Source organism: Perkinsus marinus (assembly GCF_000006405.1).
Source record: "Perkinsus marinus ATCC 50983 genomic scaffold scf_1104296929318, whole genome shotgun sequence".
Taxonomy (NCBI): Eukaryota; Perkinsozoa; order Perkinsida; family Perkinsidae; genus Perkinsus; species Perkinsus marinus.
The window spans coordinates 259,246-278,061 of record NW_003216498.1 but is presented as its reverse complement, the minus strand read 5'-3'; the positions used below and the strand labels follow the sequence as shown (position 1 = coordinate 278,061).

The following is an 18,816-nucleotide window of genomic DNA, read 5'->3' as shown; positions in this document are numbered from 1 at the left end:
CACCGATTGGATAAGGATACAGTTTATTCACTTTCCCTGTGTATGGCACATTCACGAGTATCGAGCCAGGTCAGTGCTGAATACACTAGGCACTGCTGTGATGCACTCCGCGCCCATGCTGTATTGCAGCATTTCAAACTCATAGTCCCGCCGACAACACTACCGCTCCTCAGCCATTCGCAAACACTTCACTCCTGCCTCGTGAAGTTGACTGCAACCACCATACGGGAGGTAGACTGAGCCTGCAGTACTCATTCAAGGAGCGGTCCAACTCAGCGAGACGTTCGAAAGACAACACTGGCTTGCTCAAGGCCCCTTAGCAGAAGATCACAAAAGAACTCAACCCGAAGCCCATGGGCTACTCAGAGCGCCTCATCTTTCGTCATCAATCTCAAGAGTGATGATGCCTATCCCCTTTACCTCAACCTTAGCTATAGTAGGCCAGAGTCGGGGAACGCAGAGGAGGAGAAGATCTACGCGGAAAACAATTACCCGAATTTCAACACCAAGCTCAACACTGCTTTCCTCCACCGTTACAGAGCACAGCGTTGCATGATCGATGATTCAAACCCTGGCTCGGTCGAGGTCCTTCCAAACGTGTCTTGCCCAAGAGCCCGAGGACGGTCATCGCCTAGACGGTTATGACCTCCTTGGGCCCAACACCGGTCGAGATCATAGAGGGGTATTCAAGTTCGGCCTCCTCTACCAATCATGAGCACAGATTATAAGGGAGTAACGGGGGAGCTACTGTAGGAAAAGACAATGACCATCTCGCTGCTGAAAATTCAAAACGTGAATCGCTTCGCTCCGTCACGTCACGTCACGCACATCATCGAGGTTTCTGTCCCTTTCTAGACGAATGTCGTAGTGGATAAGTGGGCATCGTGGACGTTCGAACGCAAACTCAATGAGCGGAGCGAAGTGAGAACTGGTCCATGAAATGGACCAGTCTCCCCTCCAGTCTCACTTGCCATGCTGACTTGCGGTCAACTGAACAGGATGAACCCAAGCCTCACTTGAATACCCGAAACACGATGATCAATCATCACACAGCATGATAAGCTGCCGAGCTCTCGCTCCGCAATGTAAACGGCTCTATCAACTCAAAGGCATTTCTTCTCATTTCTTCTCCTTCGTTGCTGCTGCCGCCAAGCCTTCATAAAAGCTGCGCTTGTTCGGTGTAACCTCTCCAGCATCTAATACGACAACACCGTATCCCCTTCAACACGCTCGAGACACGCATACCGTCAACGGACACCGAGGGCTCGTGGACCTTCGTCTTGGGCACATCCAAGACCGTAAGCTTGTTCTGAGGTAGGTAATCTCGATCTATCGTCCGCCTCGCATACGCGCTGTTTTTCTCATACACCTAAACCCACAAAAATCAACCAATTCACAAAAGACGACGTTGATCACGTAAAGAGCGTACTTTTTTCTCAGGCGAATTCGTCAAATCAGCATTTCACACTAACTAGTTAGTGTTTCAGGCTGAAACTCCAACGAGGCTCGAAAGACGAGGTTGCTCACGTAACTTACATCATAAAACTTCTCAGGATCAGGAGGCTCCTCCACTCCTTTTAGTTTCTCCCACCTTTCCAATATCGGGTTATAATATCTGAGGGACCCCAGTCCCTCACCAGAACGCCCCTTCCCTGCTACTTACGCCCGAGTAAGGGGTACAGATTTATCATCAAAGCCAGGGTCATTTCGAGATGGCTCCGACGGTCGCTCGCCAGGCCCGAACTCGGGGGCTAGGATGCACCCGATCCAACTGAAATATATCACTGGTAAGCACCGAAGCCGACCCCCTCCCAACTCACACGACAACCGGCACAGCGATGAGCAGCTTGATCATCATCGACAGCGGCATCTCGTCCTGCGGCACATCATTCCTTTCCCCCTTGGCGTATCTATCAAAAACTCCTCGTAGAACATGCTGCTGGGGAGGGGAGGGGAGGGCGACCGACCTTCTATAACGTTCTCGTCGTGCATTCCGCTGCTCCGGCGTTTCCTTGTTATAATGTTCCTTCCAGTCCTCGCCCTTCGCCTGAGGAAGAGCTGTCGGCCACACCAGTCGGTACACAACTATTCATCCCAGGGATTTTTGTGGCGCGCGCTATTGCTCGGTCAGATAACGCTTTATCATTTGCAAGGCTCTATCCACAAGTTGGTACTATGTGGCATTTCATCGAACCATCAATTCGAACGAGTCGATACCCGTCGACTCCACCAAAGGCCTCTTTCTCACTTGACTGTCGAGGGCCGCTCCAAACTGCATATCCTGGTCGTAGATAGTCCTCTTCCACTGATTTCCCAAAGTAGCATATGCCTCGCATACCTACACACACGCCCCAGCCTATCACTCACCGCCACAGTAGGATATGACCAACCTCCTTGAACCTGTCCCCAGCCAGAGGGTCATCCGGGTTCCGGTCTGGATGCCATTTCTTAGCCATATCACGATAAGCCTGCTTTATCTCCTCTCCTGTTGCCTTCTGCTCTATACCCAGGACCTATCCACACAGACTCCATCCAATATGAGTCACCCTGCCACTATCATCACCTCATACAAGTTCTTCTTTCCACCACGAGAGGAGCTACTGTTCGCGAAACTCCGTATTCGAGATACACCGAGTAGCCGGCCTGGTCGCATGGGAGAGACTGAAGTCCGCCGCAGAGATAATGACGCAATTGAAGGAATCATCTATAGTAAACCTGTGTGTTCACGACTCACCCCCGTAAGCTGACAATCCTTCTCCTATGAAAGTAAGACCGATCCGATAACACTCGAGTGCAGTATGGGAAGTATGCACCCGATCAGCTACGTGTGTTGATGACAATGAGAAAATTCCGAGGGAACCATCACTAGTTTTCGTACACTTCTACCCAAAATCTTGTGTAAACTCTCATGATGTCGCGAGAAAACCACTGAGTTCAGCTGAGGAAACCAAACATATATTCCAACATTGTGTGAATGACACTGAACTCGACAACCCCACCTCTGCATAAAAATCTGAAACGATTATTAGACTACGTTGCGGACAAGCTCGTTCGAGCTCCCTCTACTTCGGAAAATGCCTTCTCTCGATTCAACCTGTTCATGATCTACAACACTACTCACACCCCAACGTGACCTCATCACATCGCGTGTCACCAAGACGGCTGGTTGCCTATTATAGCCAACTCCTGGATCCGCCACGGGTGCTCTAAATTCTGAACAAGGCACCATCTCGTCGTTTTCAATGACTCGGCGAGCTCGGAAATGCATTTACGGTATGAAATTTCCAAATAATCGTTTCGATCAAGACCTTCCATGACACTGGGCATCGCTTCGTAGCGCGTCCAACACCGGTGTCAAGCGAGGCTCCACTCACATCCCTGCATATATGATAGCGATTCCCGTCTTACCCCCGACTCGGGCTCCGGATGCTTCTGAATCGCCATAGCATAAAATACACGTCTGATGTCATCAACTGCTCCCTCCACCACCTCCCCTGACATGCAGACTCACAAGAACGGCCTCGGTTCAGTATAGCCCTTACCGAACTCATTTCGGAGACAGTTGATTTGCTGCGTTGAAAAGGTAAAAATGAAACACGGCGAGTCGACCTCTGAGGCCGTCTTCGCCCCCTTCAACTCCACATCCATGGGAGGCTAACAGAACATAAGGTCGGACACTAGAGGACGACTAACCTGTAAAATGTTCGTATCCAACGTCAACTTCTGCGTATGCCGTGCCTTCACAGAAGCGTTCACAGCGGCAAAGGCCGCCTCCCCACAGTGGGCTTCGAGTCGCTCCACATCACCCTGAACGATTTTCTAATTATGTCATACCACGCCATTTCCACATCTTCAAAGAGAGTTACTGCACAACCCCCCATCACCTCGAGATACCATCGGATGATCCTGGGAGCCACGACATGCTCGATGTCCTCGGCCATCTGCGACAAGCGGAAGTTGGGATCGACCTCCTTCATCTCCCGTATCGACTGGGCAATCTCCGTCTCGCCAAATATCCTATCAGAAAAGTAACCTCTCACCCGCACCCAAATCAACCCACCGGTCGACCATAGGGTTCTCGAAGAACCCTCCGAGAAACCTCGAATCCTCACTGGAGGTAAACCCAAAACGTTCCCAAGTCGACCGAGCCCTCTCCGAAACCACCAACGCTGAGCCGTGCGGATTCTCCGGCAACGGTTCCGCCTACAACAGACCATCCCACTCCGATGTGCTGGGCGAGCGAAAATACCGCGGGGTCTTCCGCCACCTTTTCTCGCATTTTCTGCTCTTTCTCCAAATCACGCATGGCCTAACACCGACAATTACAGTTGGAACCCAAACGGGACTTTTACCTACCGCCTGAGCCCTCTGAAATTGCTTCAGCCGTTCCTGCACGCCCTCGGAGCTCTCCTTATCCATCATCTTCGTAAACCCACTCGCCTTGTCCACCAGCTGAGGTCCACAACCACCTCTTCCACATCGACCCCCTACCCTCCCCTACCCCCGACGTAGCCTCCCGAGCCTTGGCGCTCACAACGTGCAGCTGATCCAATACCGGTTTCATCCACTCGGGCGTACCTCCCATACCACCCATCCGTCCACTCCGTAAAAGCCACCAACTTACGCTTAGTTGTCTGCCCCGCCTCAGCTGCCGTCCCTCCTGTCTCCGGCATATGTCTTCTTAATTCCTCATAAAGGCTCTTCGTCCGATCCCTGAGCCCCCTCATCATAATCCTGCGCAGAACCCTACCCCCTCTCCCTTACTTCGCGCTCTGCATCTTCTCTCGCATCGCCGCCAACTTCGCCTCCTGTGCCTCCGCCCGAGCCCGCAGCTGCTCGTTCGTTTCCGTTACCTATTCACCACCGCCCCATCCAGTGTTGGAGAAATATATACTTCCTCACTAATTATAAGAGTTTATATGTGAATTCGGGTAGAAATGCTCAGACACTAATAGGAGTTCCCGGAAATTTCCTTAAAATTTTCGTATTGCCTCCAACACATGTTCTTCCACATATCCAATTCGCCTGTTACCTTCGAGGCCGTCTTCTCCACCTCTTCGAACGCCTTCTTCAGCTTGGGATCATTCTCAGCCTCTCGCCGTACTTGATCCATAACCTGTTCATACACAGTCACACCATAGACGATCCTTCACACTACCAACCTGTCTTATGAACGATGAGCTCTGCCGCCGTTGCCATGCAGCTCTACCCAGGCTCCCAACTCGCCAGCTCCTACCCACCGACGCCACGTGTTGAGAAAAAGGTTGCATTCTCCCTGCATTAAAAATTCGTACTTAATCAACACAACCACCACTGGCAAGATGTGACTCAAAGTATTGAAAATGTGAGAGACTCTTCTGTGTGAGCCTGCGATGAGAACATTCTCTACTTCTTGATAAAAAAACTAAGTCGACTCCGGACCAGGAAAACCGACTCAAACCTGAGGTCAGCGCTACCCAAAGCCCTGACATCGACCGGGCCCATCCTACCTCCACCAAATCGACAAAGGCATCCAAGTCGTCGATCTCATCCAGAGTCGCCGTGGACGGGATCGGGCGAACAACCACGAGCTTCGTGCCTACCATCGACGGCTCCAACGCGGCGCCTTGGTTCATCAATTCGACACTACCCGAGGCGGCAAGCCCTGTTTCCTTGCAGAAGTCCTTCACGTTCTGAATCACGGCTTCTGCGGACTGGTAACTGGCGAGGGAGGAGGAGCATGGGACGAAGGTAGACGAGCCTCCTATCACCTGGAGGTCTGTAAGGGCTCCACGCCCCACAGAGTAGTGAAAAAGTTTACTACCGCCTCAGAAGCAGACATGGCCAGAATCTAACCAATGAGAGAGTGCGGGGATTCTCTCTATACGTCGAATCACCTTGCAGTACGGCCTCATCCTCGACAGCATCGCCGCTGATGTACCATCATCTGAGAATGCCTGAGCGAGATCGTGCTCACCAAGGAGAGCCTCATGACCAAGTGCCAGGATGGTTACCACTATCAGCTTGGCGTCATTGGAGGGGTCCTTCTGCAGTGCGATGGCTCTCTCCACCACCGCCGCCACCACTGAGTCCGATCTAGTAGGGCACGAAAAGGAAACGTCCACTGCTGAGACCTGAATAGATAACAAAAACAGAACCCCTCTAGAAGGGCAGCTGCGAGCCGAGCCCTACCTGATCCTCTAGGGTATGGACGGTCGCGGCAGCATGCGATGCTTGGTCGCTATCGAGCTGAAGAGAATGACGACACTACGAGGAGTTTAGGTGAGGAGAGTACTCACCAGTGCCGTATCGCTTTGGACCGATACTGCCGCCATAAGGTTACCAACGGGAGCAGCAGTGCAGTCTGTGATCACCTATGCAAGGGGAGCAGTACACAGCAGTGAGGAGCTCAATTCAAAGGCTAAGGCGACTATGCTATCGAGGATGAATACGACAGTATCACACCACGGGTCGTTCGATGCCGCAATCGAGCCCTTGCATAAAGCCATGGTAATGAGACATAAATAGTATAATATCTATTAGTATATCTATTAATAAATCGATTACTATTAATTAGAAGCAATATCTATTAATAGTATAATATGCTGAGTACTTGTCTACAGACTATGCTATAAATACATACTACGGGCTACTCGATAGGTATATTAGCGTACGAAAGGATATGATATTTGCCATAATAGATGTATACACTATAATGGTCAATTCAATCAAATACGATGTAATGGGATGAAACTGGATGTGAAAATATTGAGAATCGACAGGATAAAATGTAAACAATATGGGTGGGTTTAATAGTGAGATCTAAATAGACTGGATCATTCTGAGCGTATTGGTGCTTACCAATTTCCCAGCCAGGTTGGCAAAGGCGCAGATGCTCCTAAAGTTGACGGTCAGTGGCGGAACGACCTGACCTCGTAAACACATTGGGGTGATTGAGAGACGGCCAAGAGTCTTACGATTCCATCCACAGTAGGGAGGAAGTCGTCAATGTTCTTCGTAGAGGTAGTATGTACCTAAGACGCCCTCAGCAGAGTGAGGAAGGGCTGCCCTCTTACGAATATCTTGATCCTTCTGCCCCTCATGCCCAAGGCTGAGCTGCGGAAGGCCGTCACTTCAGCACCAGTGCGGACCGGAGGGATAATGACCGAGCCAATACCGCGTGGTATGGCAACTTTAGAGATGCACAACTTCGCCAGCTCGTTGTTTGCCACAGAAAGGGCGAGGGAAAAGGGGCGACTCATTCCACTGCCCTTTCCAGCAGTTCCTAGGGAGAGCTTCTTCCGAGAGGATCAAGATGGGCTTACTGATCATCTGTACGCATGTGTTGAGCTTGTCGACCAAGGCTTGAGGGTTGACTGGAAAGAGCACAAGAATGGCACCGAACGAGAGGACGCCAAGGGGCTACCTCCATCAGTGAAAACACCCTTAGTGATGTCCAGGACGATGACAGAGGCACCGCCGCTCAGCAACTTGGCAAAATACCTGAGATCAGCGGACACCGTGGAAAGTGGGCAAGGGATGGTAGTGTATACTCCTCCGTGGGGGCATCTTCCTGCATGAGGGCCGCGATATTCACTGCGGCCCCGACCTTCATGTAAGGCACTGAAAAGGGAAGGACTGAGGAAGGCTCCTCGACTGACTTGCCGCTTACTGTCCCTGCCCACCAGCCTTGGGGTTGGGAGGCTCTCGAAACAGACCTCAGCGGCAGCCTGAAGTAGCAACAACAGCATGGGAGGGGCGATGGTGACACCTTGAGCCGCTTACCTGGTCCATAGCGTGGACTCTCTTATCGGCAATAGTGACCATAGATAGGATCTTCTCTTCTACCTTGGCGTCGACAGGCATCTATCTGTGGTGACTTGGGAAAATAAAAAGGGTCTACCCAGAGATTTGGACGAGATATCTGCTGAATCTTGCTCCTCCGCTTGCGAGTCGGCGCATGATAATTTCGTGGCGCGCGACAAAGCGCCGACTTGCGTGCCACTTGGTAGATTCTGTGATGTGGGCATCTCCCGTGGGTTGGAGGTGTGAGCGAATGATTATCGCGATTAGCGATATCCATGATCGGGTATGCGACCTGGGAATCTCCGTTCTGGTGGACTATAATCGGGCCTATTTTGAATCTTTTCGGCTGGAACCTAAGATTCTCTCGCATCTGGGACCTCACTCTGAAGATTTCATCGCGTTAAGTTGTCCTCTCTTGCCTTATCTAAATGGCATTCGAGAATTTCGCACCGACTTTGGCTCGTATCTTCCACTCACTGCAGACGTGGCTAATGCCATTCAAGCTGCCTCTAAATGAAGACGTCCACATGCTGGGTAAGACCAGCCCTCCCCTGTGCTGATGAGCTCCTTCCTCGCTCAGGTCGGACTTATCCCCCACCCGTCGTAGACGCCAAATGCAGCACCGCTCCGCCGCCCGAGGACAGCCCGTTGTATCGTGCTTATGTGGACATTATTCTTTTCACTTACCGTTGTGCGTTCGAGCCCATCGAGGGCTGTGTCGGGCCCACCAGTGTCAGCGATAAAGGATGGGGCTGTGCGGTAAGGCGAAGACAAGTACTCTGCAGCGAAGTCAACTGTCCGCAGATTCGCGCTACTCAAATGCTGTTGGCCCAAGCTGTTAAAATGGCTGGAAAAGGTGAGGCAGGATGCTTATTCTCCAGTGACATTATTCTGCAGATGCTGACGATAGCGTCGTGTTAAGCCTCTTTCTAGACAGCCCCCAGGCGCCTCTGTCGTTGCATCGTATGGTCAAGATGGGCCAGGAGGTCCTAGCTAAACGTCCTGGCACGTGGTTTGGCCCCACTAGTGGGGGCATGGTAAGCCACCCTTTCTGCAAAGCTATTATATGCCGATATTAGGTGGCGTCGAGACTCGTTAAGGCGGCACATGAGGAGGACGAGGCTGCTCGTAGGGCCGCCAGAGTGCCCTTCCAATGTGTTGCCTTCGACGATGGTGTTCTCTATAAGGACCAAGTCGAGCCCCTGCTGCTGGAGGAGCAAGGCTCACTACCAGTGCTTGTTCTCCTCTGTGTTCGACTGGTAAATGCCTCTACTAAGTGCCCATTGGAAGGCCCCTTAGGGTCAAGACTCCACTATCCCAGAGAGCCACATACCTCTGATATTGGCATGTTTCCGAAGACCCGGGTTCGTAGGACTCAGCAGTGGGGAGTCGACCACCAGTGCGCTCTATTTTGTCGCTGCCTGGAAGGGAGGGGTAGCGGCTCCTGTGACGGCTTTCCACTGAGTCCGCCTTTCAGCTCTACTATCTCGACCCGCACTTAGCGACCCAACCGGCTTTGACAGATGCCAAGCGCATACAGGAGGGAACTTTTATACATCAGCTGAAGCCTCATAGTGTAGCAAACACTCCCACAAGGCGAGAGGACTTCTTGGTACTTCCTCGCTCAGCTTGGATGGTCTCGTCTGAACTCGTCGATGTGCTTTGGATTCATGTTGCGGAATAGAGCTGAATTAGACGACTTCACAACATGGATACGGCAGGGCAACGGTCTCGATGAGGAGGAGCTCACGAGTGGCTCGGAGCGATGGCTCTTCGAAGTGCGTCAGGACGGACTGCCACCAAGCCTGACCGTCCTCGACAGGTACTAGACAAAACCCCAGCATATGCCAGGCCGGGAGGAGGAGGAGATGCTGAGGACTTTTCGGATGTGAGTTTGAGCACAACTATAGGTGGGCTATGGGTGGACGATCTTGGTCAGCCTTTGGACTACTCTGATGGGGAGGATGATGATGATGATGATGCTCTAATGTGAATCCGATGTGCATTCCTTATACCATGATATTGTTCACACTATTAGATGCTCTACAACTTGCAACATAGTTATTTGACCTGCGCTGGGCACTCTTGCTTTTAGGGGTCGGTTTTGGCCAATACTCGCTCGTGGGGTAGTCGTTGTCATTCCATATGGCACTCCTATTGCCTCCTCCACCGACTGCTACTGCAGCAACAGCAGCTGTACTTATGCCTGTCTGCTGTGAGCTTATTGGCGCTGCTAAGTCGGCTATAGAGATGGACCGTATGGCCGATTGGTCTCTGCTGGACCTGCCTGAAGGGGTCCTCATCAATGTGCTGGGGGTGCTATCAGCCAACGATTTGGCTAAATTCGAGGCGACCTGTAAGGAGGCTCGGCGGAAGTGTCGGTCGCTGAACATCTGGCGTGAACTTGGCAGTCGTGTCTTCGGTGGTCAACTACAGAGTGGCGAGTCGTTCCAGGGTGGGCAGCTGGGGAGTACGGGGAAGCGAATTAATATGGACTGGAAGAGTCGGTATAAGCTCTTCCATGCTTGTTCGAGGACCTTCAGAGACACCGACCGCTCTGCTATGACGTTTGTCGATGAAAAAGATTATGTGGCTTATCTTTCCGCTCGAATTAAGGTCGAGCATTTGAAAAGATGCGGCGGGAGTGGTATCTACTTAGAATTCCATGTTCAGAAGAACGCTGATAATTTAAGTCTGGCTTGTGTCGATTTCGATGCGGGCGGCAAGAGTAGTGTGACTTTCTCACCCGATACGGGTGCAGTGATAAAAGAATCCAAAATACAGGAGAATCCGAGGAAGATTCAGGGCTTCTATAGGCAGCCTATGGCGCAAATACAACAGCTCCAACCGAAAAGCAGCTCACTAGTGCTCTCGCGCTTCGAAGGGTTCATGGGGATGCTACTTGACAATAATGGGCTCACGTTCTATCGTCGACTCGCCGGCCTCCCTTGGGAATGTACCGGTGTTGTGACGGACCTGTCTTGGGTCCAGGGTGATTATGTTACCCCTTGTATAGCTTTCCGCGATAATGGTATCTATCATGTTATTATCAGAAGACTGGGTGTCTATAGCCCACCTAAAGCACCTGAGACATGCTTACTAGAGCCCCCTAGGATGCGTGGGGACGGCTGGCGTCCACTCGATTGGGAACCGTCTGACGACTGGGAGTACCTTTCTGACGCTTCTGATGATGGTGATGAGGAGGAGGTGTAAGGTCGAAGTACTTTGCAAGGAAACCATTCGAATTAATTAACTGTTTGTTTTTTGATTATCTGCTCATAGCTGACCGTCATTTGTCTGTCGACGACGATGACGACGACATTGCTATCGTAGATAGGCGTTGCGCCACTCGCAGTTCATGTGAAGGCAAAAGTGAGTTGGAAGTAGATTGCTGGGTTACTCCTTTTCGATGAGGTTACTCTGACTGTGTATAACTGGTGACAGCTAGCGGCTCTTTGGTATCATCATAAGGAATATCTTTTCAAGTGTATCGTCATCGTCATCATCATCGTATTATCGTTATTAGCATTGTCGTGTTTGGTTACGAGTCGGAAGCGGACCGAAATCGATCATCTGGGCGCGCGCTTTTGCCCAAGCGCAAAATCGGTTAGCAGTGTAAGTATCTCAACGTTTGAACCTCCAATGACGGACGTTGCAAAGGGTATGTCTGCTCGACTTCTCGATCCATCGGTGGTGAATGGTCCGTCAATGGAATATTCCTCGTCGGTTAGCTCTGTGCCGTACCGTCAGGGCCTCGTACAGCGGTCCTTCGCTCCGCTAACTCCGGGGGGTATCAGGCAGTCGACGTTTACACTCATCTCAACGGCTATGGGTGGTGGGGTATTGTGTTTGCCATACGTCATGAAACAAGTGAGAAACTTGAGGGTTCATTTATTGTCGGCATAGTTCTTCCATTTCAGGTCGGCCTCATCAATGGAGTACTTCTATTGAGTATATCATCGCTTATCGCTTTCGTCACGATGTACATCCTCATTATGTGTGCTGTTAAAGCGAACAAGCATTCATACGGTTCTCTCCTAGGCTACTGTGCAGGGAAGTGGGTGGCACCAGTGTTGGACATCATACTCTTAATCTACGGTATGGGAGCGGTCATTGCGTACTTCATATTACTTGGTGACTTCCTGCCAGCCCTGTTCCAGCTGGTCGGTGTCACTGTAGCCAGTCGCACGATCTGCATGATAGGGGTGGCAGCGTTTGCAGTACCGCTAGTGCTTCCTCGTCGTTTGTCGGCTCTCCAATACGTCTCTCCAGTGGCGACATTCTCCCTGATCCTCACGGCTGTCATCACTATGGTCAAAGCTCATCGTGAGTCCGTCATCCTCCCACCCGACGCTCCGGTGGACTTGCTTATTTTTGGATGGCCACTGCTGAAGGCGTTCACCATCACATTATTCGCTTATATCTGCCACATGAATGTCGTTCCTGTCGCTAGTGAGCTCGTCGAGCCGACTCCGGCCAGAGTCCTCAAGGTGACCTCTAGAGTGGCATTTGTCCAACTGTCTTTCTACATCGTCATCGGTGTTGCTGGATACATCAGTTTTTCTCATTTTACTCGTCAGAATTACATCACCAACTATCCGTCAGGTGACGTTCTCATTAGCTTATGTCGTCTATCGCTCTCGTGTAGTCTTCTTTTTTCCATACCGATAAACACCAATCCGACTGCCAAAGCTGCAGTACATTTTTTTAAATCAATTCGAGAACTCATGGCCGACTCGAGAGGTGACCGCCTCCTCCCCGCTAGGAGGCGTGTGCTTTCCTCTGTCACCGAGGAGAATGCCAGTGAAAGAGCACTGCGAATATTCTTCAGCTTCCTGGTCCTTGCTGTTACCTTGATCGTTGGTATTCTGGTACCAGGCGTGGCTGATGTGGTTTCCCTATTGGGAGGTTCCCTCGGCACCATCATCATGATCGTTTGTCCCCTATATATCTTCGTAACAATCATGAAGGCAGAATCGAAGACAGTTTTGGGCCGAGTTGTGGTATGGTCTCTAGTCGTTGCTGGAGTCGTGGCATTAACAGCAGTTGGTTTGATGGTCACCAACACTATGAAGATCACCCATCTGCCCTTAGCTGTGAACTAGAGGAACAGCTTCTGAGGAAGCTTCCTGAGCTAAGCTCTGTCGTAACCTGACTGTCTGTCATTAGTTCTTCTCATCAACGTGTAATTCCACCCCACGGTCAATGGTATCGGCGGTGGCCCTAGAAGGACGCGTCTCTCAGGTAGAGAGTTGACCAGGGGCATTCGACGTAGATATTCTTGGTTGTACCATTCCATTGAACTCCGTGTTGGGAGTAGGCACAGGCCTCTTAGGATTTCCAGACAATCCTCGTGCTACTTGTGTTACGGTGCCTCCTAGTTGGATGGGGTCTTCAGTGGGGCTTTGATTGTTTATCGTGCTACATATCATCGTCTGAAGAAACTCGTCCATTGTCTACGCCTTGGCTCGGCCGCTACTGTGTTTCGGACAGTCGCTGCCCAGTAGTCTTCTTGAAAAGGAGAAACCTCCTTGGACGCTCAGCGACGTCAGTGAGTTATTGATAGGTAGAGACGTTTTCTGCGACCTTAACGTCATGGAACATGGCTCTCCACCGCTTAATCTTCCTTGTTCGGGCCCGTAGCGTCAATTGGCTCGTCGTGTGTAAGTTTTTTTCGGTCAAATCTCTACTACATACGTATGATATGGGCGGCTTTGGGTCAGCACGGCAGCCGCCACTTCTCTGGCTGTGACCCCAGTTGGCGACACCAGCCCCTCAGAGGGGCGGTCCTTCACACAGCCGTGCCTTGTCAGCCGTCGCGACTCGTTCATCATCAGCACTGATTTCAGGAGCTCATGGCACGTTTCGAAAGCTCGTCGAGATACCGCTTGTGGATTGGTGCCGGCTTGGTCCGGGCATATCCGGAAACTTGAGCCCTACAAACTTCGGATTGTGTGAGAACATCTCCTTCCGTTATGTTGTCAGTAGCCTCAGCACCTGTGTTAAAATTCTTCCCTGGGATTCGCAGACGTGCCCGACGCGCACCTGTTGAGTGATGAACTGCTGATCAATCCTGCTTTCCCCCGGGAAAAGCAGTTGGTGGACGAGTTTCCCTCATAACGTTTTGTCGTCGCTCTAACTTATGACGCTGTTGGATGCGAGCCTGATCGTTATGTGACGTATCAACGGAATACGAGTGTGATTCAGATTCCTTCTTGAGAAGAGTCGGTGGCCGGAATAAAGGTTCTACCGGGATTTGAACCCAGATCGCCAGATTCAGAGTCTGGAGTGCTAACCGTTACACCATAGAACCTCATGTCAAATTTAATTTTGTGCCGTCGTCAGCGAAGTGCTCGCCGCCTGAAAGCCTCCTAAGCTGCACAATATTACAGCATGCGCAGTATCCCAACTTCTCGCGACGTCACCTTCACAACTTCATCGTTCTTCGGCTCTGAATTTCTCTATCGCGACAACAACCAGCACCAGAGAGAAATGGACATTCCTGATCAACAGTCTACCAGTACCAATATCGACAGTTGCCAGGCAACTGTCCTCCTGGCAACTGGAAGGTGTGGGAGAAAAGGGGGTGCCTGCCCACATATGTGAGCAAGGGAGTTCAGACGAACAAGGACGACTGGAGCTTATCCTAAGTTGACTCGACGAAGCGTGCCTAAGTTGACTCCCAACTGAAGCTTATCCAAGGCGCAGAAACGCCTGTTTCAAGCCTTGAAAAATGCGTTTCTGAAATTCAAGGGCATAGCCAATGGCTTGAGGGCAAAGATAAATGCAGGACTGCATGCACGCATGCTCCGCGCATGCGTGCGATTGCCGGCCCGGCACTGCGGGTTGTCCAACAGCTTGGCATCACCCTCAGATTATTCTATAACACTTTTACGACCATTGGGGGTCGATAAGAGCATATGAAAGTTTCGTAAACTCAGCTTATGCCCGTAGGTAATGTACGGCAGGTTTCGCTTGGATATATTTCATTGTGGATACTATTCACTTGACTTGGTAATTTGGGGGGGGGGGGGCGATCACCCAAGACAGGCTCTCATGCTTGGCCCGCTATACTATAGCAGCTATAGTTTCAGTTATTTGGTAACTGTTATCGAATGGCAACTATGAGCGCACCATTCGAAACATTGGAATGTCTGTACTGCTCATACAAATCCAAAAAAGACAATTTCTGTCTGTACGACCAATTCAATCGTCATCATCCCGGAAAGGCTACACATCCGAGAAAGGTCAAAGTTCTCTGCTGTCCTTCCCCCTAGCCGATGTCTATTTCCCTGTGGCCGATGCAGTCTTGTGTACTTTCAGTGGCGACAATTGTTGTGTATGCACATTGAAGTAATGTGAGGCCCTATCGAGCCACCCGAGGGTAGCGGTCGTGTCGCTGCTACTGAGCATACCACGTTGATCCCTCCTCCTGCCCAGACGAACCAATGCCACCACGACGAGACAGAGTTCCAACGCTGCTGTCGCCGATGGATTCCGCTATCCTTTCCAGAATACATCTTCTCTCCGCAAAAGGTCAACAGCGAAGCTATAATCTCGCTCGCCCAAAAAGGAATTCACAGAGAAACTACTACCATGGAGTCAAAAGAAACCAGTGGATTAATATACAAGAGCTATGAATCGGCCTCATTATCATGTTAGCACTGCAATAGATCAAACAAGTCTTCCTGGACAACGACCTTTACATCAGTATCTTACTATCTTCCCCCTTCCTCTATGATGTGTTAGTGTACATCTTGATAATCACTGGGAAAAGGTGATACCACAACTATAACATGCCGATGCGTCTACAGAGATAAATCTACTTTACATTATAGTCAGCCCTAAAGCAAGGGACTCTGACGACCGTGAAGTCGGTCAAGCCGTACCTTACCACAGCAATCGAGCAGCGCTTGCCACTCCTTTCCTCCTTGGCAAGGATTGGGCATAAAGGCTCTATTGAGAGGCTACTACTAGCAAGGGCTGTCCATTGAGCTGAAATGTGTAAGATGATGAGAATTCGCGCACGCCATATTGATCGATAATCGTTGAGAGGGTCGATGTTACTCCATTGTGTTGACTCAAACGCGGCACATATGGGCGAACCGATTCAAAAGCTACGAAGTCTGGTGAAGCCAATGATGATGAATAAATCAATGGTAACGACAACTATGAGAAGAGGAGTTAGAACCACGATGTGATGAAGGAGTGGTATGACATGCTTGGGCATCTATTCCATTGACACCTCCCGTCTGACAGCGTGACCAGCAGTAGAGAATACAGACGATATGATCTCCACCAAATCTTCCGGGATCTAAACAGCGGAGCGGAGCAGAAACCACATAAACGAGTGTGATAATCGCCTTACCACATCGACATCAAAATCATGCAAGTCTTGCTTGACCGATCCCAAATAACTCCTAGCGGCCGAGGCCAAACTAGAGACCTGTGTGTCTTCTATATTCTCCACATCCTCATTTTTCAGAATCCGCTTTTCTTCAAAGTCAGGTCCCAAGACTTTAGGCCCGTACTCGTTCACCGCTATACGTAGTTTACGAACTAGACGGTTACGGTGTTCACGAAGTGTTCGCCGACCCTAACATGTGTCACCATAGCGTGTCACCAAGAGTGGTGGAAAGAGCAACCTGTAAATATTACCTTCTTGTAAATCCTAATACGTCTTGCTATCCTCCTAATGTTCCCCACAAATGCATCAGAAGCTATAACCGCCAAGTACTGGGCCACCGGAGTGAACACGAAGTACACAAAGGGCAGGGATATAAGAGAAAAGAAGGGCACCATCTTGACCAATACGATAGAGAGTAAGAGATTGTATCTGCATCAAGGCTAACCCAAAGAGCTCCTCAAAAACCTACATCGGTACGATAACTATTGCCACCAAGATCTTATACGAGGCAACGACATCGAATGCCTTGTACTTCACCGAACCTATTCGGGTTGACACTACTTGACAACCCTGTGCAATACTTCATCACTTACTCGCAGCCAATGCACGGGACTTCTCCTTGAGTGAAAGGCTCTGGCAGATCCTCGCCACTGGAGCGAAGAGCATTAACGAAGGGATAGCGATGAACATTGATAGTAGAATCTACATCCGGGAAAACAGCAGTCCTGGACCCACTGCCTTATAAGTCTTACAATCACTATTCGCTGGAAGTACCACAGAGCCTCTGGGAAGAACCCTATACTCTGCGCTTGGATATTCTGCACATCTCTATCTCTTATATGATTGGTCTTGAGCTCCACTGAAGTGAACGATGGATGGTATCACCACAAACACCTCAAATATTACAATTATAATCCTGTATTTGTTCCATAAGCTGACGCAACTTCTCGTCCTCTTCCATATACTTGGAATTCATCACTCTCGCCATCCTCTTTGATATCTCCATTTTCTCTCCAGTAGTTATTTTCGCACTCATCGGACCTGCCAACAATAGCAACAACAATTTCGTCTACTCCCCAAGTATATTCTTGGTTTCCTCAACTGAGCTCGTAAATTTCCTCACGACATTATGGAACGATTTCGAGTAGAAGTGTACAAAACCCAACGACAATTCCTTATTTTCACCAACACATGTAGTTGACCATGTGCATATACTCCCACCAAACGCAGTTCCTACTACCCATATAGAGCTTGGTGGCGGTCTGTATCGCCTGGAGGGTATCATAACTCGCCGCTGGTATAATACAACCGAGCATAGCAGTCTCGATATCGCGCATGAGTGACCCCACCGCCTTACGCTTAGTATCGGGCTGAACGAACACATATATTCATGATGACGACGAACCTCACTTACATTAATGTACTCCCGGAACAGCTGTGAGTCCTTCTCGACAACCACAGGACGGCCAAACTCACAGATTAGAGAAGAGCGGAAACGATATGGTTCGAAGTAGTTAAGACCAATGGGGACCTGCAACGAATTCGTAGTAGGAAGGGAATACCGTCAGCGATATTACAATCGTGATTCTGTTGATCTCATGTTTCGGACTGGCTAGTGCTCCTAGAGTCATGATAGCTACACCTGGCTTCAGCTCGAGCAGTCTGCCCACATTATCGTGAGAGCCTCCTTCGGGGAAGATACCAATAGCTTTCCCTTCAGCAAGATTCTTATACACATTAGCATACCTGTTGGAGAGCATACATCTTATGACGCGTAGCCTCCTGTTACATGAGATGCTGATCCAGCTTGGGCCATATCTTGTATGTGGTAGGCTCCTTCAACTCAACCGCCTCACGTACCTCTGCTGTAGAATCTGACCGAGACGGAATTCACCATTTCAAGAATTTACATCTGCTTACCGTCAATGATGCGAACAATCGGCAGTAGAAGATTCTGTGTCTTCAGCTTGGTCCCAGGAACAAGGCCATCGAATGAGCCTCCCTCCACTTTAACAATAGTCTTCCCATTCGAATCTGAAACCAGTCGTAAAGTATATTCCACCATCGTACTTACCAGTACTAGTGGTGATCGTGCCCTTCCCTGCATACGCCAGGTCTTGGGATCTCTCCACAGGCACCTAAAATGAATTCCCATCATTCCCCGCCACCCGTAAGGGGGCGGTCATCCTACCGCTCCAAAGGACTTGGCAATGAGCCCAATGACAGGTCTTCTCATCGACTTAGCCGCTGTGATAAATCGTATCTTCCTACTGTCCACAGCTGCGAGGATGTTACCACCGTCAACGAACTGGTTAGGATGGTTAGACACGAAAATAACAGCCTCGCCCTTCGGAGGGATATGGTGGCGACCAACGTACGATATACGGGAGTAGAAGACCTTTATGATGAAGTTCTTGATGAGGAACCTCATGATGTTGTACAGGTCTAAGACGCTGCTCCAGGTGAAGGGCCTAGGACGGTGGACATCCTCTGAGCCGACCGACTGTGCGGGTCTGCTGGGAGTGGCATCTGGTGCTTTTGCTGGTGGGTTCGCTTTCTTAGGGGAATCCGATGAGGAGGACATTGAATAGGACTAAACAACTATAAGTTGCTATTACTCACAG

General features: G+C 50.2%; 6 protein-coding genes and 1 non-coding gene across 7 annotated transcripts; 3 read left to right on the top strand and 4 right to left on the bottom strand.

Moving 5' to 3' along the window:
• Positions 1–1,053: 1,053 nt before the first annotated feature.
• On the bottom strand, positions 1,054–2,722 carry Pmar_PMAR012417 (chaperone protein DNAj, putative). The gene is made up of 9 exons (XM_002787595.1): positions 2,564–2,722; positions 2,391–2,513; positions 2,249–2,338; positions 1,968–2,047; positions 1,821–1,910; positions 1,664–1,771; positions 1,537–1,615; positions 1,246–1,369; positions 1,054–1,196 (listed from the first exon to the last, which is right to left on the bottom strand). Exons 1-9 carry the CDS (start codon positions 2,702–2,704, stop codon positions 1,120–1,122), a joined length of 912 nt encoding a protein of 303 aa, XP_002787641.1. The 5' UTR covers positions 2,705–2,722; the 3' UTR covers positions 1,054–1,119.
• Positions 2,723–3,354: 632 nt separating this feature from the next.
• On the bottom strand, positions 3,355–7,845 carry Pmar_PMAR012416 (conserved hypothetical protein; the record flags this gene model as incomplete). The annotated part of the gene is made up of 26 exons (XM_002787594.1): positions 3,355–3,378; positions 3,409–3,494; positions 3,543–3,654; positions 3,694–3,807; positions 3,885–4,017; positions 4,061–4,203; positions 4,250–4,309; positions 4,357–4,452; positions 4,502–4,578; positions 4,625–4,713; positions 4,765–4,853; positions 5,033–5,116; positions 5,490–5,578; positions 5,630–5,700; positions 5,751–5,830; positions 5,877–6,113; positions 6,172–6,228; positions 6,279–6,353; positions 6,841–6,906; positions 6,957–7,013; positions 7,056–7,264; positions 7,305–7,355; positions 7,406–7,482; positions 7,533–7,602; positions 7,652–7,709; positions 7,765–7,845. 26 exons carry the CDS (start codon positions 7,843–7,845, stop codon positions 3,355–3,357), a joined length of 2,385 nt encoding a protein of 794 aa, XP_002787640.1.
• Positions 7,846–8,213: 368 nt separating this feature from the next.
• Pmar_PMAR012415 (conserved hypothetical protein) lies at positions 8,214–9,778 on the top strand (the record flags this gene model as incomplete). Its single annotated transcript, XM_002787593.1, has 9 exons — positions 8,214–8,319; positions 8,366–8,544; positions 8,590–8,641; positions 8,683–8,822; positions 8,865–9,044; positions 9,263–9,361; positions 9,414–9,563; positions 9,608–9,673; positions 9,725–9,778. The coding sequence occupies 9 exons, from the start codon at positions 8,214–8,216 to the stop codon at positions 9,776–9,778; spliced, it is 1,026 nt and encodes a 341-aa protein (XP_002787639.1).
• A 152-nt stretch (positions 9,779–9,930) lies between these two features.
• On the top strand, positions 9,931–10,998 carry Pmar_PMAR012414 (hypothetical protein; the record flags this gene model as incomplete). Its single annotated transcript, XM_002787592.1, has 1 exon — positions 9,931–10,998. The coding sequence occupies one exon, from the start codon at positions 9,931–9,933 to the stop codon at positions 10,996–10,998; it is 1,068 nt and encodes a 355-aa protein (XP_002787638.1).
• A 429-nt stretch (positions 10,999–11,427) lies between these two features.
• On the top strand, positions 11,428–12,890 carry Pmar_PMAR012413 (transmembrane amino acid transporter, putative; the record flags this gene model as incomplete). Its single annotated transcript, XM_002787591.1, has 2 exons — positions 11,428–11,655; positions 11,706–12,890. 2 exons carry the CDS (start codon positions 11,428–11,430, stop codon positions 12,888–12,890), a joined length of 1,413 nt encoding a protein of 470 aa, XP_002787637.1.
• A 1,136-nt stretch (positions 12,891–14,026) lies between these two features.
• Pmar_PMAR012412 lies at positions 14,027–14,098 on the bottom strand. Its single transcript has one exon. It is a non-coding gene; the product is annotated as a tRNA-Gln (tRNA).
• Positions 14,099–16,015: 1,917 nt separating this feature from the next.
• On the bottom strand, positions 16,016–18,776 carry Pmar_PMAR012411 (glycerol-3-phosphate acyltransferase, putative; the record flags this gene model as incomplete). The annotated part of the gene is made up of 14 exons (XM_002787590.1): positions 16,016–16,099; positions 16,154–16,381; positions 16,444–16,621; positions 16,662–16,734; positions 16,786–16,894; positions 16,945–17,051; positions 17,099–17,233; positions 17,433–17,562; positions 17,607–17,723; positions 17,770–17,938; positions 17,982–18,066; positions 18,113–18,226; positions 18,267–18,330; positions 18,384–18,776. The coding sequence occupies 14 exons, from the start codon at positions 18,774–18,776 to the stop codon at positions 16,016–16,018; spliced, it is 1,986 nt and encodes a 661-aa protein (XP_002787636.1).
• Between the last annotated feature and the right edge of the window lie 40 nt (positions 18,777–18,816).